At 38.9% G+C, this 11,499-nt stretch overlaps 2 protein-coding genes across 6 annotated transcripts; both read left to right on the top strand.

Annotated features, from left to right (window-relative positions):
- Positions 1-1,056: 1,056 nt before the first annotated feature.
- On the top strand, positions 1,057-6,987 carry slc33a1 (solute carrier family 33 member 1). 3 transcript variants are annotated; one of them, XM_055174384.2, is made up of 7 exons: positions 1,057-1,209; positions 2,239-3,031; positions 3,926-4,128; positions 4,220-4,404; positions 4,953-5,070; positions 5,260-5,475; positions 5,564-6,987. In XM_055174384.2, exons 2-7 carry the CDS (start codon positions 2,281-2,283, stop codon positions 5,729-5,731), a joined length of 1,641 nt encoding a protein of 546 aa, XP_055030359.1. In that variant the 5' UTR covers positions 1,057-1,209; positions 2,239-2,280; the 3' UTR covers positions 5,732-6,987. The 3 variants fall into 3 exon arrangements, with proteins under 3 accessions (XP_055030359.1, XP_055030358.1, XP_073709578.1); XM_055174383.2 differs by having other exon boundaries at positions 1,133-1,369; XM_073853477.1 differs by lacking the exon at positions 1,057-1,209 and adding an exon at positions 1,469-1,489.
- A 65-nt stretch (positions 6,988-7,052) lies between these two features.
- On the top strand, positions 7,053-11,447 carry c18h3orf33 (c18h3orf33 homolog (H. sapiens)). Of its 3 annotated transcripts, none has more exons than XM_055174386.2 (5): positions 7,053-7,221; positions 7,408-7,467; positions 8,349-8,502; positions 9,401-9,564; positions 9,748-11,442. In XM_055174386.2, the coding sequence occupies exons 1-5, from the start codon at positions 7,114-7,116 to the stop codon at positions 9,994-9,996; spliced, it is 735 nt and encodes a 244-aa protein (XP_055030361.2). In that variant the 5' UTR covers positions 7,053-7,113; the 3' UTR covers positions 9,997-11,442. The 3 variants fall into 3 exon arrangements, with proteins under 3 accessions (XP_055030361.2, XP_055030362.2, XP_055030363.2); XM_055174387.2 differs by having other exon boundaries at positions 7,056-7,221; positions 9,404-9,564; positions 9,748-11,440; XM_055174388.2 differs by having other exon boundaries at positions 7,066-7,221; positions 7,408-7,540; positions 9,748-11,447.
- Positions 11,448-11,499: the final 52 nt, after the last annotated feature.

Here is an 11,499-nt window from a genome sequence, read left to right as displayed (position 1 = left end):
GAACTAGTTAAAGGGCACCTATTATACCCAATTATACAAAATGTAAAATAAAGCTAGAAGTATTGTTCAGTTTTTACGCATACGCGAAGGTCCGCGTGTAGTGCGCTTGATGCTAATATCAGTCACTGTGCAGGGCTGTGCGTCCGATTGTGCGTGTTAGTACCGTAAACGTAAAAAACAAGACTTTACTCCGGGTTTTATTCTCAGGTGTGCCCAGAATGTATCTGTGAAATTTTAGCTCAAAAAACTTATTTATTATGGCATGTAAAAAATGCCCCTATTTGGGAGGGAATAAAAATGTGCTTTTTTGCACCTTTAAATGCAAATGAGCTACTGCTCCTCACTCCCTTACCAAGAGACAGGTTTGAGACTATTTTATAACTAAAATAGATCTGAGTCATGTGAATACAATCTATTTAAGAGATGGCAGAGAGCGTACTTGCTGAGGGTGAAAACTATGCAGGACTGTCAGTCAGTGGCCATGGGCGGGGCTTTATCAGTGTGACATCACATTAGGAGAATCAAAATGGCATGCCTAATGAGACTGCTTTGGTTTAATGGGGATTTAAAAAGTAGGAGTGGGTGGATTTTGTTTTCATTGTAGGGTGGTTGTGTTCAGACAGCGTCAACAACACACATTTATGTCCAAACACCTTGTAAAAGTGGATTTTGCATATTAGGTGCCCTTTAAGAACAAATTCATGTGCGCACATGTTGTGTCAAATGTGCTTATAGCCTAAATAGTGAATAAGACCCATTGATTTAGTAGCTTTATCTCAAAATGTATATTAAATAATAATCCAGAATATGTCCATTTACTCATCTATGTTTATATAACCATTTACAATAATTTGAACCACAGTAAAACCTTTTGATTAAAAAGCACTGCTTTAATAAGATGAGATTGAACTTTAATGTATGGTTTTACAATAACTGCTGTAACAATCAATGAATCAAATAAAAACAAAACGTGTTAAATGAGTAATGAAATGTATGCATGCAGGGTCAAAATATTATTATCTTCAACCATTCTTCGGTTCTACAGCAAAGACCTGTTAAATCGAAAGTCAGGCGGAACTTAAAAACGAAGCAGTAAGACACGTCAGCTGAAACGCACGGACACATTTTAGTGACGGACCGCTCCGGTTTTCTTCTCATTACAGCGGTCCAGTGTACATACAGCGCTTCCTTGTGTCCTGTAAACATTAGGTATACTGTATTTGTGTGGATGTTCTTTTCAGTAATATACTGTTCATCATAAGTAACGGAACAGTCGTCTTTCATCGGCGTTTTATTTTTGTCATATTTTGCTTTTTCCATTAATTCATTGATTCTTGAACTGTCATGTGGTGTGTCATCATAGTGCAAGGTAATCATGAGTCAGTGTATTTTTTTTCTGTTTATCATCTCATGCATGTGTGTTCGTCGCGTTTTTAGTCTGAGAATTGTCATTACTATTATTGAATAACTCGGCTCTCTTAAATATCTGGTATGTCATCTGTACTTTTTATTTATTTAGTATGGTGTGTTTTTGAAGCAATCGGCAAATTCTGATTCTTTTGTTGCTTATCATTACTGTGTTGATTTTTTCCCTCCTAATTGTTTTTACCTAGTAGTTTTGTTTTATAGATACCTGTGCCCACCTTTGTAGTTTGATCAGTGTACATTACATGTGCAAACGTTTGGGCATCCTATCACCTGACCCATGTGTTCATTGAATGTTTAAATTGAAAATCATGGAGATTAGTAGAGATTTTCTCCCTTTACCGTTATAACATCTTTTGCTCTTCTGGAAAATGCTTTCCACTAGATCCACCCATTCAGACACAGGAGCATTAGTGAGGACAGGCACTGATGGTTGGTAACAAGGGTCTGACCTACAGTCCTGTTCCAGTTTAAGGTATTGTGTGGGGTCTAGGTGTGGTCTTCCCCACCAAACACCGTAAACCATTCATTATAGACCTCTGTCTATGTATTAGATGAGGGTATCCTAGTACTAATAATTTTAATTTGAGGGAACTGGATGATTTTATCAGTTTACCTGTACCTCTCAAGACCAATATAAGGTTAAATCATAACAAATCTTTAGAAATATTTTTTCCAACTGCTGATTTACATGCAATTCTGGGATATCATAAGCAGACCCATCTATCCTGCCTAAAAAACGGCCAGATGCTTTCTTATTTACTTCGCAGTTTATGATTGTATTTTAAATCATTGCTTCTGTTCTGCATGCAGGTCTTTTTAGGATATATTTGGATTGATGCCCAGCATATTAAGATGGAAATGTCTAAATCTACCACGCACAAGAACGGGAGGAAGCGGAAACCTGTGGTGTTCAACTCGGACATGGGCGACAGGGAGACCAAGCTATCAGACTTAGAGGTGGATGGTGATGAAGAAGCTCTTTTGCAGAACTCAGACAGGAATAATAGACATCATAAAGTGCGTAATGGAATCCAAGGAGAGCTGGGCAATGTGGCCCTCTTGCTCTTCTTGTATGTGCTTCAGGGCATTCCCTTAGGCTTGGCTGGGAGCATTCCTCTCATTATGCAGAGTAAGAACGTCAGTTACCGGGACCAGGCTTATTTTAGCTTTGTCTTCTGGCCCTTCAGCCTAAAACTGCTCTGGGCCCCTCTGGTGGACTCTCTGTACCTGAAGCAGTTTGGCAGGAGAAAGTCTTGGCTGGTACCCACTCAGTACTTGTTGGGGTTTTTTATGCTCCATCTGTCATTCACCGTTGACTCAATGCTTCAGTCAGACGGACAGAAGGGGCCAGATGTGTTCACCTTGACTGCAGTCTTCTTCTTTTTAGCTTTCCTTGCCGCCACACAAGATATTGCTGTTGATGGCTGGGCTTTGACCATGCTGTCCAGGGAAAATGTTGGTTATGCTTCAACTTGTAACTCTGTGGGACAAACAGCTGGATATTTTTTGGGCAACGTGTTGTTTCTTGCTTTGGAGTCTGCTGATTTCTGCAACAAGTATCTTAGGTTTGAACCTCGGGAACAGGGCATTGTAACTCTCTCAGGTATAAGGAAAAATGAATTATTGATTATTATATTAATGGAACACAGCAACTTTTGGGGACTTTAGCTTATTCAGCGTATCCCCCAGAGTTAGATAAGTCCATACATACGTTTTTCATCTCAGTGCGTGCCGTAACTCTGTCTGACCCACCCACCACTAGCCTAGCTTAGCACAAAGACTGGAAGTAAATGGCTCCAGCTAGCATACTGCTCCCAATAAGTGGCAAAATAATGTGAACATTTTCATATTTATATGTTGTGATTTTGTATAGTCACAGCGTGTACAAATAAAAAGGTCATATGAGATACAGCTATCTTTTAACCATATACATACTGGGAACTATATTCTCAGAAGGCGAAGCACTGCTACTCCCCCCAACTGCTACTCCCCCCAAGTAGCAGTGCTTCGCCTTCTGTATTATAGTTCCTAGTATGTATACGGTTAAAAGATGGCTGTATCTCATATGACCTTATTATTTGTACACGCTGTGACTATATAAATCACAACATATAAATAGGAAAATGTTGGTGTTATTTATTGTCGCTTGTTGGTAGCAGTGTGCTAGCTGGAGCCATTTGCTTCCATTCTTTGTGCTGGGCTGGTCTGGCGGTGTGTGCGTCGGACAGAGTTGCGGGACGCGCGGAGATGGGGGGGGTATGTGTGGACTTGTCTAGCTCTGGGGGATGGGGTGAATGAGCTGAAGTCACAAAGAGTCGCCTTGTTCCTTAAATGAATGGTTGTTATTATATTGATTATTAAATTATTAATATTTTTAATATAGAAATGCATGGGTTTCAATTAAAATGCATTTGGTCTTTGTTTTTTGTATTTTAGCCTTTCCCTATTATTTTCTAATAATTTGTACTGTGCTGTTCTGTTCTGCACCGTATCTCAGATTTCTTGTTTTTCTGGGGGATTGTATTCTTGGTGTCGACCACTCTGGTCGCTATCCTGAAAAAGGAGAATGGTAGAAGGCAACATGGCAAGAAGAAGACCAAAGAGGAGGCACATGGTGTTATGGACACCTACAAGCATTTGTTTTCCATTATTAAAATGCCAACAGTCTTTACCTTCTGTGCCCTACTACTAACCGCTAAGGTCTGAAGTGTCATTATTACTGTTGTCATTTTCCTATTCTGTTTTGATCATAGCAATCGATCTTACCTCTCTGTCTTCACCTCTCTTTCAGATTGGCTTTTCTGCTGCTGATGCTGTGACAGGGCTGAAGCTCGTGGAAGCTGGAGTTCCTAAAGAGCAACTGGCTCTGCTGGCAGTTCCTATGGTGCCTCTCCAGATTCTGTTGCCTTTAGTTATTAGTAAATACACAGCCGGTCCTCGTCCCCTAGATGTCTTCTACAAGGCTTTCCCATTCAGGTACAAACAGAATCCATAAACATAAACAAAGAGCTCAAATGCAAAAGCCTTCAAGTGCATCTGAAATGTTTTCTTGTAAATTTTTACAATCAAATTTTTGGTTATGTTTGGTTTCATTATTTCACTTTAATGGCAATAAAAAGGTTAGTCAGAAATTGAAAGGCCTTATTTTTACTTTATTGTCATTTAACAAATTTGACTGTTGCTGCAAAAACCTTTAAGGACATGCAAAATCACTTCACTGTCCTTTTTGAAAAAAGACAGAAGGCAAAAAGATTGTCAATATCTTCATATATTCTGTAAACCTCCTTTAACCGGGTAAAAAAAGGGCTTTGCCATGACGTTTAACAGATTCTGCCAACAAAGCGGCATTTCTGAATGGATTAAGCAGAATTAAAGCAAAAGTATTTGAATGAACGTATAATATGTGCAAGGAGCATTCGGTCAATATCATGGCCACAGAATATGGTCAGACCCTTTCTTATGTGTAATCATAACAAATAATTGGATGGAGTTATAGTGCACATGTTTGATGTATTTCCTAAAAGGCTGCTGATTGGTCTGGAATATGCTTTGCTGGTCTGGTGGACCCCAAGCGTTCGGCAAGAGGGGGGCTTCCCTTTGTATTATTATGCCGTGGTGCTGCTCAGCTATGCTCTACATCAGGTTAGTTATATGTAAACTGCATTTATAAATAATGTGCATGTGTTTTGTGCATTCTTTTCAGTATGTTCTAGAAATAAAGGTACATTTTATTTTGTTAGCTACTTCAGAAGCTTACACTTGATAATGTACAAATACACTTGGAGAGTTGATTTGTAGTTTAGTTAATTGTGAAATGTGTTTTTCCACTAGGTGGCACTATACAGCATGTATGTTGCCTGCATGGCCTTTCATGCTAAGGTCAGTGACCCTGTCATAGGAGGCACGTATATGACCCTATTAAACACTGTGACTAATCTAGGAGGGAACTGGCCCTCAACTTTAGCGTTATGGCTGGTAGATTCTCTCACCTTTAAAGAATGCCAGGGAGCCCCTGGGCAGACATGCGGTTCAATTGAAGAAGCAGGGGTTAGTTAATTTTCTCTTTTCCATTTCAAGTTATCTGCTATGTATGTGGTCAGGCAATGCATTTAACCTCTTCTTATAATGTTTGCAGCTTTGTGTCAGAGAAGGTGGGACGTGTATAACAACATTGGACGGTTACTATGTAGAATCTGTGGTGTGTGTCCTGATTGGTCTCTGCTGGTGGATGTTCTTCGGAAATAAAATGAAGCGATTACAAGAAGAAAGCCCTTCAGCATGGCATTGTAAAGGTGCCAAATAGCACAGTCTCTCTTGGACTTTAATGAAGCTGGAACTACTGTTTTTTGTTTCTGTTAAAATTATTTCATGATGTGCTCTCTTACACCCCCTGCCTTTTCTGCATTGAGTGACATCTTGTATTTTTTTACAGCAAGCCTGTTAATGGGCTTTAAACAGTTTAAGGCGTGAAATGCTAAAATATACTGTAACATTAAACAATCATATCTGATTGATTATCCCCTAAAACCACAGCTTTAAATCCTGAAGATTTATACAGTTAGTGATTCAGCCATACTTTATGTATAAAGTAAATCATATGTGATATTTAAACATCTGGATTACGATAACTTGAGTTGTCTGTGCCTTGTTTCCATTTCCAATATTAATATGAAATTTTCAATATGAATGCAGATCTTTTGATATTATACAGGTAGTAAATATACTGGAACCACTGTTTCAAGGTTTATTATACAAAATGCACAATTTTAGCTGCGATGTCTTTACTCTAGAAATACTTAAATATATTTGAGCTATTCAGATTTTGCATTGGAATATTGATTTATTATATTGCCCAAAATGAATATATCCTAATTAGGCATATACTACCCAGTCACATGTATACTGTATATATTGTTATTAACAAACAAAATGCACTATACACCTGTTTCACAAAAAGAGGTGTTACAAGTGAATCCAGCTGTATCTACAGCAAAACCTTTATAAAATGTACAGTTTTGTTGTCTTTACATTTTTCATTTGTCTTTATCAACATAATTTTAAGGCCAGTACTTGCAATGCAATCTTATAGTATGTGTCTGAACAGTTTGTGCAACCAGCAGTGTCCTTTGGGTGAAATTTTGGGCTAAACCAAAAATGAATGTTTAGATCTTTTATAAATAACGTAGACTTTATAGACTTTTTCTACTGTAGATGTCCATTTACTACAGTAATATCTGCTATGGAATCACCAGCTCTTTTGAACAGGGTATTAATCCTTATTTGTGATGGTGAAACGGTTGGATTACTGTAAATTCCATTGGACTTTGTCTTTACAGATCAACAATATATATTGGTTTAATTTTTTCTAATTTCTTCACGTTTTTGTTTATTAAGGGTTCAGACAGATTTAGAAGAGGGTACAGTTGCATTGTGACTTTTGACCATTGTAAATACTTGTGAACCGTTCCGAGGAACGTTTTTACCAACATTCCCAAGGTTTAATGTTAATTAAATGCATATCTTATATGAAAATGAATAAAACGAAGGTTTGAGCCTGTAGTTCTCCGTTTTTCCCCGCTGTTTTCGAGAGGAATAAAAAGCGTTGTACTATTTTTTATGTGTCCTAACCTGCCATCCGTTATTAGGGGGCGTGGTATCATCTGTAGTTTTTCCTCTGTAAACAACATGCCGAGTCTGGATCCTGAAGATGTGAGCGAGAGAAATGACAAATCTTCCCAAAATATAATTGCAGTTATATCACAGTTTGCCGACGACAACTTAACTTTTGTCCGGGTAAATAATACAGAATAGCATTTTTAATTTGTTGTCGTTTTGAAGTTGCAGAAATATGTGATTGCTTGATGATTGACATACTGTAACCAAAGCAGACTCAACATTAAAACATAATTCATAGAAAATACGTTACATTACGTTGTCTCATAAGTTTCAACATGTCATGTTTTGTGTGCTTCTCAACAGAATATCAGCACATGTCTCGGCCTCGCTGGTCTTCTCATCATAGCGAGGAGCATCAGGCTGGTAAATGTTTAATGCGCGTGCTTTTATTTCACGTAGCTGTCAGTGGTGTGTCTGTCGGAGTAAAACATTCATGGTAATGCTTTTATTTTGTTGACTGGATTAAGTTATTAAACTCAACATTAGAATTAAACTGCTGCAAGCAATTTCACCAAACAGTCTTGTCCTTCTGACATGCAAGTAGTCCCGCCCACACCCACGTCATTGGTTAGGGTTGGCAGACAGTCACCTCTGCTTTTTCTGATTGGTTTCTAAAGCCATGCTGTAATCATTTTATCAGACACTTATTTCAGTAACATTTGCTACATAAGGGGTCTCCAACCATTTTGTGAGCAAGGGCTACCAACAACATAAAAAATCTGAAGGGCTACTTCAAAGGATATGGTCTACTCAAAACTTTGTTTTACTTGTTGATTTAATTTAATTTTACTTGTTAATATGTTTTATTATTGTTTAAATTGTTGACATACATAAAAGATGCCAAGCTAATATAAAAAAATTAATAAATAAAAAATAGGCTATTAATAGAATGTGCCTTGGCGTGCAACCTGGTGCCCGCGGGCATCATGTTGGAGATCACTGTGCTGCATAATCAGGACATTTTACATGTGCTATTTATTTATCCTGTAGCTCAGTGGGTAGAGCATTGCATTAGCAGTGGAAAAAGTTGTGGGTTTGATTCCAGGGAACAAACATACTGATACAATGTATATGTTGTAATGCACTGTAAGTCACTTTGGAGAAAGCGCATAAATCTAAAAACACCTACAGCAGCTATAGTTAGGAATACATTTGCAGCTTTTTCTTTTACCATAACTGTAAAAAATAAAATATCTTGCTTATGTTCTTACCCTGGAAATATTGTCTTGTCTTTTACTCTGCAGATTACAAAATTTGGATATGCCTCTGATATTCCAGCCTGGTTCATTGAGAGAAACATCAGCATCAGAGGAAAAGTGAGAAATATAACCGAGACGGGGCTAAAAGTGGAACACCAACCAATTTATGTCCCTTTGCTCAGTCCCCTACTTGCTAAACGTGAGGAAACACCCCTAGTCTAGCATTCATTAAAATGACTTGAATCCCATATGCAAACCCCCAAGAAGACCCTTCTTACACATACAGCATTTAATTAAAGTTTTATCAGTAGGCCTGCACATTCATTTCACTGCTGTTATGGGGACCACTGTATTCATCTGAACAGCTGGTCCCGATTACGACTCAATCTTTACAAATCCTTTTCTCTTAGAAAGAAAGAGTAGACAATTTTCATAACTTTGTTCTTCCAACTGCGCATTTTCCCCCCTGCCGTCTTGCCTCATAGTAGCACTGTCTTTGAACTTGGATTGAAGCCGAGTCATTCATTAGTCATGAACACAAATGGTTTCTCCATCCTGTTGTTCTATTGTTACACCCCAAACTTACTCTTACAAAATTATTTATTTCATTTCAGATTCAATTTTGTAAAGCAGTTAATGGAGGGAAAGAGCCAATGTAATTTCATTATAGACCAGCTTAAAATTAATTACAAGTCTTTAAATGTGCTTTTTTAGTGCTATACAGGTCACGGATCAAGTCCCTAAGTATGATTATTGGGGGACAAGAGGATCCCAATCCCAATGGGATTCACAGATGGCCTTGTCAACCCTGACCCCTTTGGGCTTGTACCATATGGGAAAGCTTTCTCTCATATATTGTATAGTGACAGACTGTTACATGTATCAAGATAGGGTCAGCCTTAATGATCTTGCCCTGTAAACAACAGAAAAGGGTCTTTTTTATTTAAAGAATCCATTACAAGACATACTACTTTATACTAGCCCCCTAAACTAGATATTTTAAACTAGGGTTCACTTCAAACACAAAGCACTTTGAAATACAGTCTTGTTTATCTAGTAGTTTTAAAGGGTTACTAGCTGACTCATCCTGGTCTTAGCAGGTCAGTGCATGACCCTCCTGAATGTGCGTCTGGCTGGGGTGGAGCTGACCTCAGAAGGGCAGAAATGGATCAGTCAACAGCTAAAACCATCTGAGACGGTTTGGCTCCGACTGATCGCTCGACAAAACGAGACCCTCCACTGTCTAGTGTCAGTTAACAGGGTAGGTGAGATACACCAGATTAGCACAGGGTCAGATACCACCATGAAAGTTGTTAGCTTGACTAACAAGAGGCTTACACTTAAAGTGAAAATAAGCAATGTAAGAAAATATGTTGTGATATTGTGGATCTATTACAAAGAACATTTTAACACCCCATCACCCTGTATTTACTACTATTCCTAGGGCTCATTTTTCAACACTTGTGTGAATGAGGAGCTTTTGAAGGATGGTTTGGCCAGGACGTCTCCCCTCGTTGGTCTGGATCCTCAGTCTCGCATCTACTGGAAACTCTATAAGCGCTTGATGAGGGTTGAGAGCAGAGCGGAAAAGAAAGGAAAAGGCTTGTGGAAGGAAGAGAGTCGTTGGGAGAGAGCTGCTAATGTATTGAAGAACAATATGTTGATCAAGTCAATTAAGAAACTTTTTAAATGACATCTGGTGGCAAAGAATCAAAAAATTTATTATTAGATTATGCTATCAATGCTATGACATGTAAAGTGGGTGTGGCACAGTGGGTAGCACTGTTACCTCATAGCAAGAAAGTCCCCCAGTTTGAGCCTCGGCTTGGTTGGGAAGCCTTTCTGTGTTGAGTTGTCTGGTGTATCTAGAGATGGCAAATTGCCCTTGCTCGACTGGCGTGTGGATTAACTTGTGTCTAGATTGACATGTATGTGGACTAACCAGTTCTCACCATGAATCTAGCAATAGATGCTGGAATGGCGTTAAGAAAAAATAAACATGACCTGTTAAGCCTAAGAATGTGCCTCTTCACACATGTATTTATTATAACATTTCAACACCATCCTTGATGGTGGCTGTGTAATCACATTATCACGCTGCCTTACACCTGTATCACTAGAGCCCCCATCATCATAGTTCTGACAACCGGAAAGCCTTTGTACTTTCCCTCCTCTCATAAATCCATATCCAACAGACCACTTCGTTTTCTCTTACCCTGGGGAGATGGGGGAGTACTTTGTCAGGATGACATTGCAGTGGGGGTCCACCCATGCCCCCACTGGGACAATGAGGAGGGGGGACCCCATCACTATAGAAACATCACACTCTGAAGACAAAGTGCATTGGTGGGACACCATCCCAGGGTCCTAGAGGCCTTAGGACTTGGAGATAGGAAAACATGGCTCAACGGGGATAAAATGTGGAGTGGGAGTTTTTAAAGCTTTAGATATTTACAGCTGTGTCTGAATTTAAGAAACTCAGAATCCTGCCAATAAAACTTAAAATTTCAAATCTGAAAATATTAAGTTTAATCACAGAATTGTAATTTGTGGTTTTATTGTGTTGACAAGTATTGAAGACCCTATTTACTAAAGAAAACAACCTGTAAAGTGAATGGTAGAATAAGGCTGGTTAGGCTGTAAGCAAGTTCCTAATGGACATCAAATGGCCCTCCCAGTGGGTTTCTCAAAAGTGAAATCTCTGGTCCTCTTGCAGGGGTTTCGTTTTTGTCTCTATATGCACAAAGAGGGGAGGAGGTGACTGTCAGCACCCCTCTTACGCCTTTGTTGTGCAAATGTCCCTTGCGACTACGGCAGAGTTACTGGACTCTTATTGGACAGGCTGTTTGAATTGTAGGTGCATTACTGTGATCATTGGGTCTGAGTCTAGCAGACTTTGAACTGAGACTCAGCACATGGGCGGTTACGCGGAAAGAATCGTGGAAACTGTGGAAGGACTGATGGATGAGAGATGTGGGAGTTAATCCTTGGGAAAATATGCTCTTTGTGTTTGTGCAGGAGCGAGAAGGGAGCTCCTCTCTCCTCGTTGTATCAAATTCTACACTTGGAATTTTGAGACCCTCAACTGATTTTACAACTCTCACTGTGATAATGTGACAATAAATAATTTTTTTTATAACACACAATATCAATAAAGATACAATACTCTACACTTTTGAAACTTGTCACTTTAAGG

This window comes from Misgurnus anguillicaudatus, chromosome 15, assembly GCF_027580225.2.
Source record: "Misgurnus anguillicaudatus chromosome 15, ASM2758022v2, whole genome shotgun sequence".
NCBI lineage: Eukaryota > Metazoa > Chordata > Actinopteri > Cypriniformes > Cobitidae > Misgurnus > Misgurnus anguillicaudatus.
This window is presented reverse-complemented; position numbering and strand designations above follow the sequence as displayed.